The sequence below is a fragment of the Larimichthys crocea genome, chromosome XIII, assembly GCF_000972845.2.
Source record: "Larimichthys crocea isolate SSNF chromosome XIII, L_crocea_2.0, whole genome shotgun sequence".
Lineage (NCBI taxonomy): Eukaryota > Metazoa > Chordata > Actinopteri > Sciaenidae > Larimichthys > Larimichthys crocea.
In genome coordinates, this window is record NC_040023.1 from 7088408 (window position 1) to 7109753 (window position 21346).

Below are 21346 nucleotides of genomic sequence, written 5' to 3' on the forward strand. Positions count from 1 at the left end.
GACATGTGTAAGGATGAAATGAAGATGATTGTTAGGATTTCTTTTCAATGGCCTTTGAGCAAATGTTGTGAGTATTTCAGACAGTTTGGAAAGTTTCGAAGCCAAACTCACCCATCTGCCTTCAAGAGCTAATAACTAGAAGAAAAAGAACGACAAAAAAAGACTAAAAAAAAAAGAATGTAGGAAAGTAGAAGCTGGCTGCTAGTACCAATGAGAAACAATGCTTTAATGATTATAAGTGCTTCTCTGTTCTCTAAGCTTTCCACTGGTGTAATGCAGCCAACTGAAAAAACTAAAGCTTTAACCCGTCGTGGCCGAGGTTCTGTCCTCGGTCTTTGGCCAAAATGAAAAGGTTTGGAGGTAAAAGACTGACTGTGGATATACGCTGCAGTTTGAAACAGAGACCAAGCTGTCACTCGGAGGGTTTTCACGGTACATTTATTTTACACGTTAACGTAGTACATTCACACAAAAATTATTTTTAATGGTGTCGGTTCACACAAATGACAAAAAAGAGTCTGTCAGCAACCCAGTATAGTGAAAGTGAATGAAATTAGTGTAGCTTAAAGAGAGACCATGTCAGTTTTGCAAATGAATTCATAAGGAATAAAACATATATTTGACTTTACTTCATTAAAGTCTTACTTGGCCTGCTATAACCAGTAATTTACGGTGGCTAGTAATCTGTACTTGTGCTTCTTTAACACCAAGTTTCAGCATTTTATCCCACAATAGCCACCTGGCTCATTATAAGCATTCAAACTTCTACTTACAGTTGTACTTTCTTTTTTTTTAAAGATATTTTTTTTGGCCTTTTATGTCTTTATTGATAGTACAGCTGAAGATAAACAGGAAGCAGGGGGCAGACGCAGTAAATTAGCCGTCCAATGTGGGGTCCGAACCAGGGCCAGCTGCAGCGAAGACTATAGCCTTCACACACGGGGCGGCCACTTAACCCACTACACTACCGACCGCCCCACAGTTGTACTTTCTACTGTGGTTTCACCACCTAAATGGCTTAATATCCTCTGAAAGGGGAAAATATGTTTTTTTGTGGTTTGCTTGAACCGACACTTTAATGTTATTTATTTATTTATTTGGGCCGAGGGCTCCTGCTGTAAGTTGTGAAAGTAATTACGAAACAATGGCTGCACTTAGAAACAGTAGCACTCATATGACAAAATCCCAATGATTTTATTCATATATATATATATATTGTCAGCTAATATTCTGATAATAAGCCTTCATAAGCTATTCTTCTTTCAAGCCATATTTCTGTTGATAGCTAGACGGAAATACTTAAAAATGTATGTACACAGAACAACATCACTTTAGCACCAATTTTTTTTAAAGAAAGCAAAGTGAATAATGTTAGTTTTAAAAGATTAATGTGTGATAATAGGAACATTTAATAGAAGAGTTAAACAGCAACATCTTCTTAGTCTCTAATTCCCACCAAACAGCTTGGTCTCTGTGTGACTGCAGACTGCTCTGAATGACTGTCTGACTTCTGCTTTTTCTCCTTCCTTGATCACCTTCCAAACATGCCTAAAACCAAATAAAGACATTTTGATGAATTCATTTCATATTGTTCTGTGTTGTTATGTATGATTTCTCTATCTGTATTTTTGTTAGCATTCAGTAGATTGGCTCAGTTAGCCGTCATGATAGACTGGCATCCTGTCTAGATGTAATGACATTCCTCAAATTGAATAGATAGACACCGGCTATCTTCCCACGGTGTAAGTGAGGCCTGCTGTTGACATGGTTGGAGCATCTTTTCCATCAGTTGACTTGTCAATAACTCTGGACTTTCCACACAAAATGAGCTGTCTTCACTTTGTTGTAACCAATCTTTATGTGTTACTATAGCGTTCAAAACAATATGTGCACATCCAAATTGGTTTGGAACGAGGCTCTGAAATTGAGCAGACTGGATTTCTAGTTATTTTAAGGGGAGATAACTTACTGAAAGCTCAGGTAAGTCTACATGAGCAAAACCCACGGTAAAACAAGCCTCTCTGACTATAGGTAAAGTAAATGATGAATGGGTGGTGTCAGTCATGTGTGATAGTGGATTAAATATGACGTGAAACAAGATGGTGCTGTGAATACCAATGAGTTTGGTTGGTTGGATGAGTTATACTTGTTGGAGACTGTATCGAAGCTGATTCAATAATGCCATGGAGGAGAAGAAGAAGATGTCATTGGACGGACAGATGGTTTCGTTTTCAGATGGCTGTCAGTCTCGTCTGCATACATGAAGTACAAGTCATGTTGTCATGTGGTGTAGATAAACGGAGAGCACTTACCCCCATGGAGAGGCAGTGCTGAGTGTAATGGTGGGTGACAGTCAAGTGTCAATCTTGTACTGTTTGTTGTCTGTTGAAGAGAAAGTTATCGATCCAGTGGATTAGTGGTGATGGAACTTGGAGGTCCTGTAGTTTCCTGATTACCTGATGGCACCAGATTGTGTTAAAGGCAGAGCTAAAAAATCGATATAAGGCATAGTTTCCAGGGGTGAACAGGTGTTGGACTGTACAGCAGAGAGGCCACTGCATCATCCTCGCCTCTCCTTTGCTTGTATGCAACTTGGAGGCTCTAAGAATGGTGAAACATATGGGTGGACGGTGTTTTGGACCAGTTTCTTGCAACATTAGATGCACAGACCTGTAGGTTTCTTTTTGGTACACAGATGACCTCTTACTTGTTGAGAATATGTTTGATTAGTGGGCCCATTCAGGGTTTTGAGGTTGGGTACGATCTGATAGTCCTTACTGCTATCACCTGTCCACTGCTCTTGTCATCGTACAGGACGGTGAATAGACTGATATGATCTATACCGCGCAAACAAAATCAAATTTCTAAATGTTGCAAAAATATTCAGAACTCTGATGTAACACACAAGACAAGACAGTTCTGCCACAACTGTTAAAGACATCGGTCCAGTAGACATTTATTGAGCATATATGAGACTCTGATACTTTACATCACTGCACTTAAGGAATAATAATGTTGGTACAGTCACATTCAGTACATTTTTACATATAGATTGCACATATGTTGCTCATATATATGCATATATAACCATAGATTTTTTTGCTCACTATCACAATCAATGGGATTAATACTGGCCAACTCCATATATATAAATTTCAGAGGTAAGTAATGACCAAGAAACTCTCTCTATACAATACAAACTACTTCCGTTCTTGGTAGTTTTTTACAATCATGCAGGGAAATGGTAGTTATCCCATTTCAAGTCTTTGTCTTCTCTTAGAGGTAGTCTTAACACAGACTCTTAAAGGGATATATACAAGAATATAAGAAGACGATTGCAGCGTAAGGATGGTTCCTCTGACATTCACGGGATATTTCGAAATGGCGGTAAAAAGAAAGAAATCATGTAAAATAGACCAAACATAGAATACATTGGAATTGAACTCCAGTCTCCTCTGTCAAAGTCCTGTAACAGATCAGCCTTTATGTAATGTAGTGGCTCCGAAACCAGAGGACATCTTATAAAAGACCTTGTTCCACCGCTCAAAAGTCGCTCACCTTTCAATTATGTGCTTAGCTGACATCTATATTAAGGACTTTGGGTATGCTGTAATTCCTCAGAGTCGGATCATCGATGTTCAACCGGGGTTCCCGCTGTGCTGGTTTGAGCTTAGATCAGACTCCATCTCCACAGCAGCTCCAGCACGAGCAGACAGTCGATCCACGGAGCGAGGCGAAGCGTTGCTGGCTCGTCGGCCTCGGCAGCACGCCATCACGTCAGCGAGGTCGGCCCGGAAAGACGGTGTGAAGAAGCCGTAGATGACCGGGTCGCAGCATGTGTTCAGGTTGCCAAAGACAAACAGTATGTGATGCACATACTCAGGTGTGTGCTGGATCATGGCTGGTTGGAACCAGTACCAGATCCCCAGGAGGTAGTAAGGTGTCCAACAGATGACAAATGAGCTGACAATCACAATGGTCATCTTGAGGGTCTTCATCCGGGCTTTGGGTATCATGTCTGTTCCACTGCGTCGAAGGCAGTGCTCGCCATCTGCAGAAACACGACAAAGCTCAAATATAGGAAGGCACATGTTCCATAAAGGTAGACAAACAAGTAACCACCACACGAACAGCTTCATGTTGAGATGAGGATTATCTATTTTAGGCTGTGGGGGTGGTTGCATTGCTGCCCTAGTGACATTTTTATTCGAATTTTCAGATTCTGCACAGTAGCAGGCCACTTAGTTGCCTTCTAACAAATTGTTTCATGTGTTTGTTGGAGTACCACATACACAACACTAAATCTGGACATTTATCATGGTCGGGGACGACTCCCGAGAGATGCTGGATAGCTTGTTGGGGGCAAAACTGCACGGTTGGCTGGTTGGCTGGTACTATTTATAAACCAAGAGTATTGGCCCTGGATCAAACCTTAAATTTAGCAATGACATATTACTTTTCCCCAATAACTCCATAATGTATGCCCTTTATGTGCTGAAGGAGAGTATAATGTAAAGCCAGTTCTAGGATATACCACCTTTAATCTTTATATCATACGCATACACAGCCATGATGATATTTTATCCAGTTTATCCGGATGATCTAAACCATTTTATTTGAAAGTGAGCAGTCACAAGTGTCCACTCCCTTCTTACAGACACACTGCCGTGTACAAGGTGTTACCGCAACCAAACTAACTTGAATCATTAGCCACATCCTGATCACCTATGTGCATACTTTATATAAGGCCTGGTCAACTTGATTCCTTTCAGGAGAATCAGCAAATAAATCTGTGCATATCTTGACTTAAACGTTGGTGGACTATCATGCATGATTTCGCGGCACTGACCAGCAACATTCGGTCTCGACAGTGGTGACTTTTACAAGAAGGTGGAGCATGTAAACATTTAGCTTGTCAGCTGTGGGTAGTCACTATGTCCTGAAGCTTTTGGATAAGATTTTTTCATGTGGTTTTTGTTTTTACTCTTTGAAATACATCTTGAAACAAGATTAAAAAATAATGAAGTAAAATTAAACAAGAGTAGAGTAGTAGATGTAATTTATTACTTCCACCCCTGAATGCTGAAGGATAGTGGAAGTATAAAAGTACGATCCAAGTTAGAATAAACTTTAAATTCTTAGCAGTTGTTTTTGCAGTATTGGGTAGAATAACTGGTTAAAGATGTCCCTCTCCAGATCACACACCTTTGCTCTTGCGCATCTGCCCATTGATCTTGGTGAGGATGCGGGTGTAGCAGAAAGTCATGACAAGCAGGGGGAAGACATACAGCGTCACAAAGTGAAACATGTTGTATGCCGTCTTCTGCCAGAGATACCGGAAACTTCCATGGGTCACGCACTGAGTGAAGTCCACTCCATCAGCTTTAATGGCCCGGAAGATGAACAGCTGAGGATGAAGAGAGTGTAAAGAGATGAGGAATGAACTTCATGCACATGTCACAGGAAAAAGAAAAACACAAGTGTAGTTTGGTTTTATCAAACAAACTTTATGTTTGTTTATAATAAGCCAACTACACAAAGAACCGCACGTCGCGGGAGGTTCTTTGACTCCAAAGTTTTGCATTAAAAGTCACTTTAATGCACTTGACCACAACATTGGGATAATCACTTGTTATTGACTGTTCTGGGATCAGATTTAAAAGATGATGAAGCACGATGCTGAGGCTGCGCAGGGTTGATTAGTCAAGTTAACATGAAGGCCACAAGTACGTAGATAAAGGCAGTGTGAGGAAGAAGACTGCACTGGATCCCAATCCTAATAATTGCTAATAAGCAGTATAGTATATGTTGATGAGTGTATATTTTATTGTCAACAAAAGGTTAGGGTTATGGTTATGGACCAAACCAACAATAAATGTATCAAAGGCTGATATGTCTTCGACCTCTGCAGACATACAGAGTTTCAGGAGGACCACATCTCTCTGTGCCTCTTCCAACATTCCTATAAATACTCTCCCAACCCTCTCCTCCTCTTTCACTCTTGTATTCTGCACCTCTCCCACCCGCCCTTTCTCCTATTTCTTCCTCTCCTTCCTTTAAGGGGGCGGTCGGTCGTGACCAGTTGCTACGGCAGATTTCGACGGCATCGAAGCTTCCCCACACCGCAGCAACACACCAAAACAAAGTACAAGAGTTCAAGCTCGGATGGATATATTTCAGATATAAATACAGATATATTCGAATTGATAGAGAACTATATTTATTCACTGGATGATTCAAAGATACTTAACCCCAATAAAAGGGTCAGTAATCTACCCACAAGCACACCGCGTATCAGTTTAGCCTGACATAATAGGTTAGTGGCCGATGAATTCTTGATCCGAGCACTCTGTCGGCCCTCTTTCTGCTCCTGCCAGCCTATCAGTGACAGATCAGTTTCCACCTTCAGGACCCTTCTTTTCTCTATAGTCCTGTTTTATTTATGGCTTTTCTTCTGCCTCGCAGGAGAGGCTGCAGATTAAAACCCATCTGATGAAAGGACGGAATGGAAGAAGATGCGTTTCATCTCTTTAGAGACTACAACCTTTTGGTCACAGTAACCTTTACTAACCACGCCGCGATGGATGCAATGAGCACATAGAATAAATGACGGCAATTCTCTGTTTAAGTTCAAATCAGAGCAATTGGTAGAAATGGATGTTTATGAGCGAACAGCACTGATGACAGATACCCTGGTATCTGGTCATTTATTCATTTATTTAATCAGGATTAAACCTAATCATCTTTCACATTCTCACTTGTAGTTCCTTGACCTTGAGTTGGAAGTTGCATGCACGATAGAAGAGGCTGTACGAAGGAGATCTCTGCTTTTTTCTGTCTCCCAGCCAGCAGGGACAAAACACCAGTTAGTGAGTGAGGAAGACGTCCTGTGTCCTCTTTAATTTGACATAGTTTGTACTAATTGTTTGTATTGACCTTCTTATTTGGAGGAATTAGGCTCCGGTCACACATAGGCGAAATCAACACTGACGAATTTTCGGGCTCCTGTTTTCCCTTTTCCAATCTAGGCAAGCTTAGAGGGCAAATAAAACCTTGACTTAAGGTGGCAAAGTAAGTTTGCATCTCCACTTTGCAAGGAGTTGGTGAACTTTGCAGCCTGAACCAATAACAAATATGTGTGACTGATCCCTACAAACTATTAAACTGATTTCCATGCGCAGCACGCCCTGCACTCCCCACATTTCGCCTGCATTCGCTTATGTGTGACCGTAGACTTAGTACTTAGTTTTTTCCTACTTAGCACGCATCCAGTGTTTTTTGTATTTGTAAAATTGTTCTTGTCATGAATTTTATGAGCTGCTCAGTGCCTTGAATGTCTGACTGGAAGATATTCATGCAGCACTTGTGGTACGTGGTGTAACGGTCCTGGATCAGGACTTTTGTCGTTTCATTTTCTGGCCATAACGTCATAATACAAACCTTGAAAATACACAGGATGTCCAGTTTTGATGATTACAGCAAGATTTTGATTGGCTTCAATTTAAAAAAAGAAATCCTTCAGGTGTGCACCATATACTTATCTTTTTTAATTTCAGACACCATGCAGAGTTGCATTTATCCTGCTTGCATGAACTAGTTGGTGAAAATGTTTAAGTTTTATGTTTTGCCTTGAAGCTCATGTGTAACCTACTGTACCTGTGGAGAGGCCAGCAGCAGACTCAGAGTCCAGGCCACCAGCAGCATGCGCCTGTTCCTGAGTCCAGCATCCAGAGAATCCAGAGGATGAAGGATGGCCCGATATCGATCCAGACTCACCACCACCAGTATGAATGCCGCTGAGTGCATGGCAAAAAGCTTGAGGAAACACAGCAGCTTACACATGATATCCCCAGCGTACCACTGCACCGTAATGTTCCAAATGGCATCCAGTGGCATCACCACAAAAGTCATCACCAGATCGGCCGACGCCAAGCTGGCGATGAGCGGGCGCAGGTGTGCCGCCAGGCGATAACCCCGCCCCCAGCACACACTGATCAGGACTGACAGGTTACTGCCAGCGGCAAAGACGAACAGCACCATGGTGGCTGCTACGCGGCAGCGGGCTGCGACGGTGAAGGTTGGAGCCTTCCAGGGTGGAGGGGAGGTCGGAGTAGACGAGTCCAGCAGGGAGAAGATGGAGTCATTCTGAAAAGGATCAGCAGACAGGTTTCCTGCCATCCTGTCAGAGAGAGAGAGAGGCAGAGAGGAAACAATGATCCATTGAGTTGATGCTGATTAAAATCGCCTCTTCAGATGCTTTCAAGGACAGACGCAGTGACATTTCAGTCAGTAGACCTTCAAACACACAAAGAGCTTTGACGGTGCAAACAAAACCAAGGACGGGAAGGTATAACTGACGAAACCATTGCTTTGCAGACTTGATTTATGCAAAGAAGCACAGAGAAGACAAGATGGAGGCTTTTAAATATTCAAGTAGAAGATGAAATCATTCACGACCTTGTGGATTTCATCCTGGAGATCTAAGAATTAGGCCGTCATGCACAACAGGGTTCTGTGGGGGAGCGTGTTAGGCTCATAGTTGCATGCAGAATAGGTTTCAGTTCATCACAATTTAATGCATTTTTGGACAACAAAACAATAATTTAACTAAACTAAATCATAGCTCTGTGTTGTTGTTTCAGTCCCCAATTGCAGTGGGAGTAGAGGTTGATCCTACTATGATTCTTTTTTAGGATTTATCCAAAAGTGTCCACTTCCATGGGCTGAAATCAAGTTTAGAAGAGTCATAGACGAGAAAGCAAGAGGTCTTCACTTACAACATTACATTTTGTGGCCGAGATGAAAAAGTAAAGGGTTGACCGTTAAAGAAAAAGGAAAGTGATGGAGCAAGGGCAAAACCAAGAGTGAACCTTGGTAGATGGTTCAAATTCAGTTCACATAGTGTTGCTCACCGCTTTCCTACAATCATCCACTGAAGGTACATAAACGCTGCGTGACCTGACTCAAGAAGGCGACACTGTCACTGTGAACACTGTGAAACCGGTTGGCTGTGTGTGCCCCCAAGGCAACAGACAGACCAGGACTGTTTTTAACCACAGAGGACATGGAACCAAGACAGAAGACAGAGAAGGAGCCACAGGTAAACTGGTCTAATTAAAGCATCTGCAACAGTTCTGATCAACAGGATGCAATGACATCAATATTTCGAGTCAAATTATTGATTCCTCTTGTGAGTAGCCGTGTATTAATCCGGATAATGTACGGCTAGTCGGTCATTGTTGTGAAAATAAACCCCTTCAGTTTGATTCCTGCATCATCCTGTGATATTTTAGGCCCACAGCGTCACTGATTAAAAATACTGTAATGCATTTTTCTTTCCATAAATGTAATTGAGTCGAAGATTGTACGCGCAAGTTCTATTCGGCTGACAAGCCTCTGGTACCGTAATGGTGTTAGTCCACCTGCCTTTGTCTGCTGTTTAATATATTTGTCTGGGGATTGCTCTCCTCGTGTATCACTGTTCATATGGCTTGACTTGCAGCGTAATAGAAATATTTCGGCATGCTCTGTAGAGACACAAAGGAAATGAACCTTGAAGAAGAAAAGCTTTTTGTCCTCCTCATTCATGCTCATTCATGTCTTCCAGTACAGACTGAATATCGTGGTCGCTCATGGAAGGATGTGTTTCGAGGATTCTTTCACTTATAACGGTAAAATCAGGAGTGACAAACTACAATCTACTGAACATCTGTAGTTATAAATCACAGCTGCATTACACTGAGAGTTTTGTACCTTCATTTATTTTACAGAAAGCTTTAATTGCAGCATTGTCAACATGACAAGTTCAGTTTAATGTTTAGAGTTTAGAACTATCTCCACATATCATTATCTTGTCCTTTATAGAATTGATTTTAAACTTTTATTATTTGTTTTCAAAGCGCTTAACGGCCTCGCCCCATCGTATTTATCTGAGCTTTTAACTGTCCGCAATCCTGGTAGAGCTCTGAGGTCTATTTTGCTGGAAGTGCCCAGGTCAAAATATAAACACTGGGGTGGCCGAGCCTTTTCCGTCGCCGCCCCCAGGCTCTGGAATAAGCTCCCCGTCGAGATGCGTCTCGTTTCTGACCTGGGCCTTTTTAAATCCAGGCTAAAAACCCACTTATTTAGGATGGCTTTTAATACCCAGCAGTATGATGACACTTTTATCTTATCTTATTCGATTTTGTTGCATTTTATTGTTTTTATTTTGTTTGTTTTTACTTATTGTTCTCTTTATTTATTATCTGCTGTAAAGCACTTTGGTACACCGAAAGGACTGTTCTAAAGGGCTGTATAAATAAAGTACATTTACATTTACATTATAAACGTCTGAGAAAGAGTCATCAAGAGATTTAGTCGTCTTTATTGATACCGAGTACTGTACATATGGAGGAGTAAGTGTTAGACTACCCTCTTCGTCATAGCGTGTCAGAGAAACTATGGTGGCCAACCAAACACATGAAAGGCCCTATTTATAGAGCCAGTGTTTAGTTTGTTAGTCTGAATGTATAAAATGTTAATTTTGAGGTAACAAAAAAATTTCGTCCTTATTTTCTGGTGATTGTACACTAATGAAAACAAACCTGAGAGTATTATATTCTGTTTCTGCCTCCTAAATCTGAAACGCTGCACATTATGAATGTCATGCATGATATGATATGTCAGTGTCTGTGTTCAGTGTTTGCTTGCGTTGCCCCCATGTGGCAAAAAAACAACAAAACAAAGCAAGCTCATGTATAGGTATAGGCTCAGGTATAAAAGGAAAAAAACAAGTTTTAATATTAATAATAACATTCACAACAAAGTGATGCAAATTTAAGAAAATATCAAATCATAAAATATGTGTGTGGATCAGAAACATATCCATAATCTAATACCAAACCAGTCACTCTCGGTTCTCTGAGAAAGGCAAACAGCTCTATTGATTCCTCTGGAAATTAATATGTTTATTCCTCTGTGCTAAAGAGAAGGCTTTATTGAACAAGCTTTCATTTGAGGCTATGAGCAGCACTTTGTAATTGTCTCTTTCTAGTACACAGAGCTATCCAAGGGCCTTCAGTTTCACTCCAAATGAGCTTTCAAAGACTTCATTTCATGTCTAGACCTTGGTGTTATGTGCAGCAGATATCTAACATCAAACAGACCTCCACACCACATGATGATCATCACATCTTTACAGTTTTTTCTTCTTCATCTTGGAGCCAAAAAAAACTCAAAAGAGATTCACTGATTTCTCTCTCCTGTCTTGAAACTAATGGACATCCTGTCAAATACCGCAGCCTGCTTTGTGACGTGCTTCGGCAGTGATGCAAAGTGCTGTATGTGCAGTTTGTGATATAAGCCACCACATGCAGAGAGAGCACTGCTGTGGTTAGTGGAGGAGCAGGAGCGCCACCTGCTGGCTCACCTCTGCAGCGCGTCATGCGCTGTTGCACCAAAGAAGCCAAGGCATGGTGGAAATAAAAATCCAACATGCCACTTTAGTGTATCAAATATATCTTCTCACTCATCTTTCTTTCACTTTTTCCTCCATGTTCTCAGCTCCATATGTTAGATTTTAACAGGGGGGGACGCACCCTGATCCCCCTCCCCAACCCTCCAAAAAACACCGACACTGATGCTGACTTAAACACACTGAAATCATCTTTAACCACACTTTCACACTCTGGATTGGGGAGGAAAAAAAAACCAGCAGTGAAGTGTTCTTACCTGGAGGAGAATCAAGTCTTACTGGTGGTGCGATGAGGAGAAAACCTGAAGGAATCTGCATCCAGATCGGAGCTGTCCAACCTGCTGAAGCATCACTTTCTCTGCTCTCCGTCCTCCGGCGGTTTCAGCCCGCACACCTTTTCTCGGTACCTCTCTCTTGGAAAAATCAACGATTCATCCGGATCGGTGTGGATTGTAAGATTGCATCCATCTGCTCGCTCCATCAGCCCTGCTGCACACACACACACTCACACACTCACACACTCTTTCGCCTTGTACAAGGATCTTCGCCGATTGGTTAATTAAGGTGGCTGACGTGCGGGGTGTTGCAGCGGCAACCACCTTTGTGACAGGGAAAGTGCATCCTGGGGAATTTCCAGTACACTAAGGGGGGTCTTTGTGCGGAGGAGCTGGATCAAACATCTGCAATGTTCATGTTTTTATTCATCACAACTCTTTACCTGCTTTTATTGAACCTTAGTTACTGTCAGTGATTGTGATTATGTTATAATCTGATTTTCCAGTGTGAGTGTGGAAGAAAATGAATGTTCAGCCAGTCATCATTGTGTCCTTTCTTCTTCTTCCAAATGTAAACTTGATTAATTCTAAAATATTAAATCAAAGTATCACTGTGCTTACCAGATTTTGCTCTATGAATTTCATAAATGATACTAAAAACATATGTTTTCCATTTCATGTGTTATCTGTGATGCCTTACATGCAGGCTAAATATAGCCCTGGTGCAGTATTTGATGAATACACTGACTGAGGCACTCTGTTTCCTGAATGAAGGTCGAGATGTAACAACATGCTTTCAGAAATGGATTCAGCTCCAGAAACTGGAGGAGTGGAGCGGAGGCTTTGACAAACACATTCTCATTCATGTGTACTCTTTGTACGGCCTTTTTGAAGCTCCCTCAGCTGATGTAGTGACGGCCCTATCTCTACATGTGCGACTTATCAATACCGAGGACAGAATAAATGAGAAAATGTATTTGAAAAAAACACATCAACACCTTTTATAATGAGTCTCCACTGCGTCATGAGTCCCTGAAGTGTGTGATTCTGCAAATGAACAGACCCTGAATGAACCTTTACCTTAAATTGAATTGAATGACTATTTATATACCATCAATTATTTTATTTGTAACATCCTAATTCTATATTTTTCTCTTCTTGTTTGTTGTTTGTTTTCTTTTTTTAGACACCCAAGTTGTCTTGCCTTGTTGTTTGTGAATCTATTTTCCAACATAGCTTCTTTTTTTTTTAATTACATGCATGATGTTGCTTAATTATTGGTCAACACATCTCTAGATGTACTAGCATATTGTATATTTAAAACTAGATTTAGCAGGATAAAGCAGGACACAGTTTTTGTCATGTCATGTTTTGGTTGGGTCGACATAATGAACCTGGAGATTATTATTTTTTGGACCCCTGGAGGTCTGCAGTCCCTGTTGTCTAGTTGATAAACCAACCTTGGTTATACTTAAAACTTATGACTGTTGTTATGAGACATTGTAAATCATTATGAAGGCTTAAAGCAACTCTGAGATACATTATGCATGTATTAAAATGAATTATGTGCAGTGGGTACACTGCATATACTGTTATGCATTATAAACCTGCTGGCTGCTGGTAAGTCAGGATTTCTAATACTTAAAGACTCAACTTAGAGTCCTTAATTTGAAATGATTGATGCTACATGCTGTATATGATCACTCAGATATACATTGTAAATGTAAAGACACATGCAGTAGAAGAGGGACTGCAGGCTTTTTATACAGTACTGCAGTTCCTGGCATTGTTACAGTGCTACATGCCATTTCCCCAGAGTTACATTTACATCAGACGGGTGAGTCATAATGATGTAGCAAGACGTCAGTGACAGCCTTGATACTGCACGGTCCAGCTTGACTGAACTATCAGACACCAGCGATAAAAAAAAAAGCTGCAACGAAGCTTCAGGACTACTGACACAGCTTTTTACAGACAGAAGACAAATTTATGCTGAAAGTTGTTGGAACAACTAGAATGTTCTGCTCTGTAGTCCAGTCTGCTGTCGTGTGCAGTGCTGCAGGGAGTCTGCTCCTGTCAGCTCGTCATCATTTATGTAAGTGTGTTGTATGTACAGCAACCTATTGTTTATTAAATGAAAGTTTATACCTCCACCTTCATTTCTTCTTCTGTTATTTATTATCTGCATTTCATTCCTCACCTGTCAATATGTAGATTTCAAGCAAGCTTGTTGTAGTTGTAGCAAACTAATTTCACTTGTGTGGGAGCTGGAAGCTGCAATATTATTGGCATGGAGGTTCAGATTTATTATTTGTTGTTGTCAGAATAAATCAGCTCCGACTCAAAGAGATCCCGGTGTCACAGCATCTTCATTACAAACCAGCCATCCATTTTCTGTGAGCAGTTATTCTCAGCAGGGTCGCGGGAGCCTGGAGTCAATCCCAGCTGACTTTGGGTAAGAGGCGAGGTACAACCTGGAGAAGTCACCAGCTCATCACAGGGCACATAGAGACAAAGAAACATTCACACTGAAAAACATACGGACAATTTAGAGTCATTATTATCATTAGTATTATTAAGTTCATGTCTAGGAAGGACTGTGGGAAGAAGTCGGAGTACCCGGAGAGAACCCATGCAGACCCCAGCCAGAGTTTGAACCAAGAACCACTACAGCACCATGGTGCTGCCCTATTACTAACCAATACAATCATATGTTTACATTATACAGGCTGTCAACAGCAAGAGATGCAGCGAGATGATGAGGTTTCAGCTGATCGCAACTCAAGTCCAGGTCCTATGTGTGTGTTTTAAGTGCTCCAAATCTAATGGCGTTTTCAATTTTTAAAGAGACAGCAGTAAGCAAGGCAGTGAATGCTTTTAATGGTTTTCTCTATTGATTGATCTATTGATTTGAAGTTCTTCTTCAAATGCATTCACAATGATTTTTGGCTCCTTTTACACAGCTCCCTGTACTTTCTTTTTTTACTTAACCATCACATAGAAAATGCAGTTTGAAAGAACATCTCACATGAATTAAAATGCTGACTGCCGATTTCAAATAAAAGTCCCTCTATATTCTCAGTCTCGCTCACGGTGAAATTAAATGTATTTCTGCTGTGTTGACTCACCCCGCACGACTGTGTGCGGATATAAAGAGGTGCAAAACGCTTGACTCCACATTAAGGAGTCACATAAAAGAGGCAACAACAGGTTGGTGCATGCAAAGAAAGTAGTAAATGTAGCTGTGATGGAGGGGTGTGTAAAGATAAGGTGGAGGCAACAGCTGTTGTCAAATATTGGACAATATGAGGTTCCTTCAATCAGATCAGATCGACAAATCCAAGAATATCGACGGTCTCAAACTCAGATTACTTTGAACACAGCAATGTAACTGCTGTTTCTGGTTAAACCATGTCCATCCATGTTGTCAGACACTTATATAACAACAATCTGAGCCTGTCAATGGCAAAAACAAGCACTTTTAGTGGAAGCACTTTGACGGTGCACAATTGCCCCGAAGGATTACATTGCAGCCAGTTTCGCTTCTGCTGGCTGCAGCACTCTCGCTCAATGCTGGAACAATTTCAAAAACCTGTTGCCCCCGTTAATCACAGACAGACACACATTAGAAAATTGGGTCCAGGTTGAAAAATTGTTACCCTTTAATTACAGTTGTTTGACTTGTCGTGCCAACCATCTTACCGTCTTTGTCACCTTCGTAGAAAATTGTTATTAATCTGAATCATGCAGATTCAGATTTTTTTTAAATTCATTTTATTTAAACTTCAGACTGATTGATTATATCAATCATCTCTGTGTGGTTCTTTTCCAATGTGGTTATTTCTGCTTCCAAATTTCTCACTTGGCCCATAGTTTCTCCACATTTTTTCCTTTTAAATGTCTGTGCTCTTAATCTTCCTCCTATAGGTAGACAATTTATCTACATGTATAATTCAAAAAACATAGATCCTCAGCCAACTCTTCTCTGAGCAGGCCATCGTCAGCAAAATATTCAATCAACATCTTTCCCTCCTTCCTGTTTCAGCATTTAAGTTCGTTTGAGTTTCAACCAAGCGGCAAACTCCGTGGCTGTGAAGTGAAGCCAATGCAGAAGTTGCAGTTCCTCAAACGTCCACTTGAGGCTGGCTCCTGAAGTGAGTCAGTCTCCATAAGTCCCCATGTTCAAATGTCCAACTTCACAGCAGAAATAAACATGTTTACAGCCTGGTACAAAAAACAGTTTTGCTCTCTATAGCTAATTTCCCCGTTCATGACAACTGTACTGAGGGTGAATTTATATACAACTCACCTGTTCAGATTATATTAAGGCTTAAAGTTATGAATGATTAACAGCGTGGCCACTTTGATTGACAGGTAGGTGCTGTTACAGGAGCAACCAGGCGTCATTCAGCCCACCTCAGGTCCAAGCAGGACTGCCAACATGGCAGCGGCTTTTCAGAAACCTGTGGCTGACGTCATACATACACGGTCCATTCTTTATACTGTCTAGTGCTTTCAACTAGTGCATGACCAGATAATGCTATCAGACCAATTTTACCAAATGTATCGCCTGTTCAATAATGGATTTGGATAGGAGAGAGAAATCTACTCTAGAGTGGGATTTATAGGGTGGTGAACACACATTTTTATATGAATTCACCAACTGCTATTTATCCACTAGACAGGATCCATCTCCTGCCAAGATTATGTATCCTTCTTCACTGCCCAAAATGTTGCTCAGCTGAATGATAAAGTCAGGACCTTTCTGTACATAGTAAATGATAAGGGCATCTTTACAAATTACCCTCCCTTCTGTGTCCTTAAAAGCTTTTCTTAAGTAGAATCATTACTCCATTTTGTTCGCTGTTAAGTGACAAATGGGATACTTGGTCCACCCAATCTCTTTTTCTAAAGTTCAGAGCTTCAACAGCATGCACAAATACAACATCTATTAACCTTTAAGGCAAGATAAGATTTTTTTAAAATATCTTATCTGGATCCATTAATGATTCATGATAAGAAATTAATGATTTTCATGTCCTAATCTTCATGGATTCACCTGCAAACATTCATTTTCCAGAATGGAGCCTGAAATGAAAATTCATTACAAGAAAGACAGGTTGCCGTACTCCATCACCACGTTCAGTTATTACCAGCAAACACTGCAAGTGCTGCATACTTAAACAATAAACCAACAACAAATAAATCTCACCCTCAAGTATGAACAAATCAAATATTCCTACAAGATTAGGCAACAAACAAAGACAAACGGGCAGGGTAAGCCCCCACAATACGAAAAGAAAGAAAACAGGCACATTGTAGGTTATGCGCTGTGTCGTTTCACAGGCCTGTCGTACCTGAAACACACCTTATCTGTTTGATGCGACATCTTCTTGGCTTTAGTGAACGCCCTCTGTTTTTTAACCATTTCTCTGGACACATCTAGGAAGAAGGAAGGAGGAATCATTGCACCCTTTCTGCTCCACTCCTCTCTTTGCTCTGGCAACTTGTAGCACTTTCTCTCTCGGCAAGGAGCGCTGAAATCATATCAGCACCAGCCTGGGGGGCTGGTCCTCGCCGGATCTAGGAGCCAGGGCTCAATGTGCTCTTTCAATTTCAAACTCTGCATCCAGCTTAATGCCAAATCCCTCAGATATAATGCTTTGGACACACTTAATCAGACCGCCTGCTTCTGCAACTTCCTTTGAACCAATCAGGCTGACATTATTACACCAGTGTTCTAAAGGTCCTCGACACTGTTCCCCAACATTTCCAAACATTTATTGTCGTATATTTTACCGTTCAATCAGCACCCACTTCAAGCAGGATTGAACTCATACAACCGACCCCTTCAAGCAAATTATCCATATTACAATGTTGGTCCATCTGTTTTGGCGGAGCGAGGTGACCTTCTGGCTGTGGACTGTGTCTTGTGGCCATGCAGCTCGTTGTACAGTAGCACCCTCGACATCTTGAAAAGCTGTTATTGACATTTTCTGAGAAATAAATAAAGAGTTTTTTAACCGCAGGGGCAGCTATAGGCGAAGGGGGTTGGGTAAATATCTTCTAATTAACAAAGGTTCAAGCTCAGCTTGTGTGCACCCCAAGTTTACTGTTCTCACAACAGAAGTCAATGCGGGCTAAACTGTGGATCACATCTCATCTCGTTCACACAGAAATGCAGTCGATAACCACAATCTTTTAAATTTCATGAACTGTTTTCTCACTCAAGCTCAACCACCACCAAATATCCACAGCTGCATAATACTGTAATTGTTGAATTTGCATTAAAAACCTGACATAACTCAAGATTACTAAATTGCATTCTGCAACATTTCCATCTAAATAAGGACGACTATGAAAAGACCAACTGCAGCTAATTCCCGTTTTATCTACCCAGGCGTTGACGCTTTTTAATTTCATGCCATCTTTATAAAAAAAAAAGGCAAGTCTTTGGATTTAGTTTTCCTCAAGTAAACATGGACCAAGCCAGACAAAGACAGAGAGAGAGAGAGATGGTTGGCAGAGCAGGAAGAGGAGCCAGGAGAAGGAGAGGAGTGCTTATGAGAGAGATGAGGAAGTCCCAGAGCTGTAGTCTAAGATGAGATTAGGGCTACTGTAATTGATTATAGAAGCCATGGTTTATCAATGAGAGGTTGGTCTGAGAGTGCAGCGAAATCAACAGCAGCATCAACTCTCCAATCTCCAAGAGCATGTGACTGAACTGCATATTTCAGTAGTACTGTACACTGAGCATTTGTGTGTAATTGCTTTTGCAGTTACCTCCTGCTGAGGGTAAGAGGAAAGGTGTTTTATTGCTGAGCAGGAAGCTGCGGTTGTTGTCATGATCATTACCGACAAAAAGAACAAAAACAGAAATTCAGGACAGAGTGATGCCAGACAACGAAACATTTGGAAATTATCGAAATATGAGCATTGCAGTTTTTGTTAGAGTGCGCGCTAAAAAAGAATGAAACCAACATGAAGCAACATTGTCCAGTTTGAAAGGAACTCAGGAACCAGGTTTTAAGGTTGTTTGGGTATAATGTAAACTCTTGTCTCACATTTGCTGGTGGTTCTGCAGTATCACAAAGCCTGGAGCCAGGCAAACACCCAACATGGCAATGGAATAACAGTGTCTGATTCCTTGTATCACATTTTTTTCATCTGTAATTAGATATTCAGTTAAATCCACGATCTCTAGACTGTCTTCTGCCCTATACACTGCATGAAAACAGTAAGGATGAGAAACTGATTCCTTATTCCACAATTATCTATCAAAGTATTTCTGTACTCTCTCTGTGACATGATGGCCATGCTGTTTTCCCATCCATCCCCTCTGCCCCTTTCTGCTCTCTCCTACCTACAGGCTACAGTTAAAGCATCACTCTCTACACGAGCCTCCTTCCCTCCTGAGACACTACTGTGAGACACTTCTGCCTTCCTCTTTCTCCAGGCTTTGGCTCTGCTTTCTGTTTCTCTCAGCGTGATAAATATTACAGTCAGGTTGAACCTTCTTCTTCCTCACCTGTTTGTTTGTTGTTCTTCTAACAAGCGAGACATGAATAAGTGCGAGCAAAGAGGAGTTTTTTTGCCTGCAGTGGAAGATGTGCAGTGACTCTGCTGTCCTGACTTCAGAGGCAGGAGAACGGTGGTCAGCTGGCGTGCAACCATGGCTTGGAGGTAGGAAGAATCAGGTCCTTTCACTACCCTGTTGGCCAGCAGCAGAGTTCTGCACTGGATGAAGATGCAACCGGGAGCCCAGGACTCATGGTGCTCCCATGTTTAAGAAAAATGCAGCAGAAGTGCCCTCTTGGACACATAAAATGCCCTCCCAGTGGACAAAACATGGCAAATGGCCCCCTAGGGCAGGACTTTAAAGACAGACCATTGATCATCACGTGTCTGTGAAATAGATGGTTAGAGAATTTGTTGTTTCCCATGTGTTTTAACACAGAGTTGCAGTAGTTATGCTCACATAACTCAATCTTATCCAGAGTTTGTAACTGTTTTCACCTGAAATGCATCTCAGCATTCTGCTCGCTGGTGCCCTTTTTATTTTTTTGCCCTTGCCCCTCAGACAGCCCGAGTCCACCACTGGCCGGGAGCCAGTGTATTGAACATAAAATTCAATTCAGTTTTATTTATATAGCTGTTTAGGAGAATGGTAGCGGACCCAAAGGAGTGCGCCCAAAGTGCAAACATGAACGAGAGGCTGAATCAGGTTTAAACAGTTGATTGAATTCACAAAGGGAAGTCTCGGTGCAGGTGGAGATACAGTGATGGGGTTTCCAGAATGGTGCAGGGCTGGCCGTGGCAGGAGTCCAATAGTGCAGGTGTGGAGACAAGATGGGAGCATGTGAGTGGCAGGGAGGGTTGTTCCAGGAGCACAGGGAGATCGCAATCAGGCAAAGATCAACCAAGAACAAATACTTTTCACAAATAAGCAGAGAGTTGGCTGTAGCCTTGTTACCACAAGGGCGACTGAACGATCTGGCAGATTCGGGGAGGTTGAACCGGTCTTTTATGCAGCAGAGGTTGATTGGCAGATGAGACAGAGGTGGTGAGGTGATTAGGCAGGTTAAAGGGAAACCGGAGGCCACAGACAGCAACACACACTGACAAAACACAAGAGAAGGGGAAAACACTGGGAAAGAAGGAGGCGAACAACCTCCACATAACAATAGGACCAAAAAACTTTCCTTATTGAGCAGGTCTAGACTGTACTTAACAATTCTTACCACAAGGCAAAAACCTTGAAACAGAACCAAGTTCATGGTGGGCATGCCATCTGTCAAGACCACTTGGAGGGAAGAGGAATGGTGTTGGGTAAATTTGAGGAGGTTGAATACCAGACAGGCTGCAACATTCTAGACTGGCTGTAGGAAGAGTTGTCAAAGTGGAAGATGTAAGGATGTAAATCAGCACCAGGGCAGCATGTCCAAAAAGAAGGGTCCCAGGTTCATCGCCGTCCGTGATGGCACCACCACGCCATGGTGATAGTCTTTGTGAGGATACCCTACCCCGAGGAAGAACACTCTTGTCCAGGTTGAGCTTTAGGTGGTGCCTTGACATCTGCTCTGCCATGTCAGCCAGGCACACAGCAGTACATGCCTCCTCCTGAGGGTTTATTGGAGAGAAGGATCTGGTGGTTCACTGTGTCATATCCAGAGGCTGGTTTTAAGGATGAGGACAGAGGAGAGGGAGCCCACTCTGGCAGCAAGAAACTCTTCTGTCACCACAAGGTTTGTCATGTCAATTGAGTGGCCTGCTTAAAAACCAGATTGGTGGGAGTATAGCAGGTTGCTCTGTGAGAGGTAAGCAGACAGCTGGTAAAAAAAAACAGCATGTTCTAGTGTCTTGGAAAGAAAGGGAAAGGAAGGTACGGGTCTATAGCTTTTGACATGTGATGGGTCCAGTGTTGTTTTTTTGGAAGGGGGTGACAGTGGCAGATTTGAAGTGCCCTGAGGCTAGAGATGTGTTGATAAAGTGGGTTAGGAGGAAGGGGACGAGGTCAGACTTGACAGACTGGAAAAGAGTGCAGGGGATAGGGTCAAGGGAGCAGATGGCGGGGCGGCTGGAGGGTCTAGGATCTTGCTGGGGATAAGGGGGTGGGAAG

General features: G+C 41.8%; 1 protein-coding gene across 1 annotated transcript; it reads right to left on the reverse strand.

The window, feature by feature from the left end:
• Positions 1–2949: 2949 nt before the first annotated feature.
• On the reverse strand, positions 2950–12156 carry gnrhr1 (gonadotropin releasing hormone receptor 1). Its single transcript, XM_019253753.2, has 4 exons — positions 11710–12156; positions 7657–8179; positions 5206–5407; positions 2950–4051 (listed from the first exon to the last, which is right to left on the reverse strand). Exons 2-4 carry the CDS (start codon positions 8176–8178, stop codon positions 3639–3641), a joined length of 1137 nt encoding a protein of 378 aa, XP_019109298.1. The 5' UTR covers position 8179; positions 11710–12156; the 3' UTR covers positions 2950–3638.
• Between the last annotated feature and the right edge of the window lie 9190 nt (positions 12157–21346).

What these genes read in the sequence shown, in the direction of transcription:
- gnrhr1 (XM_019253753.2), bottom strand. Translation starts at nt 8,178, where the DNA reads ATGGCAGGAAACCTGTCTGCTGATCCTTTTCAGAATGACTCCATCTTC. An exon ending in TGCTGCTGGCCTCTCCACAG is followed by an intron (nt 5,408 to 7,656) that starts GTACAGTAGGTT and finishes CTTCATCCTCAG; the next exon opens with CTGTTCATCTTCCGGGCCAT. An exon ending in GCAGATGCGCAAGAGCAAAG is followed by an intron (nt 4,052 to 5,205) that starts GTGTGTGATCTG and finishes GTGTTTCTGCAG; the next exon opens with ATGGCGAGCACTGCCTTCGA.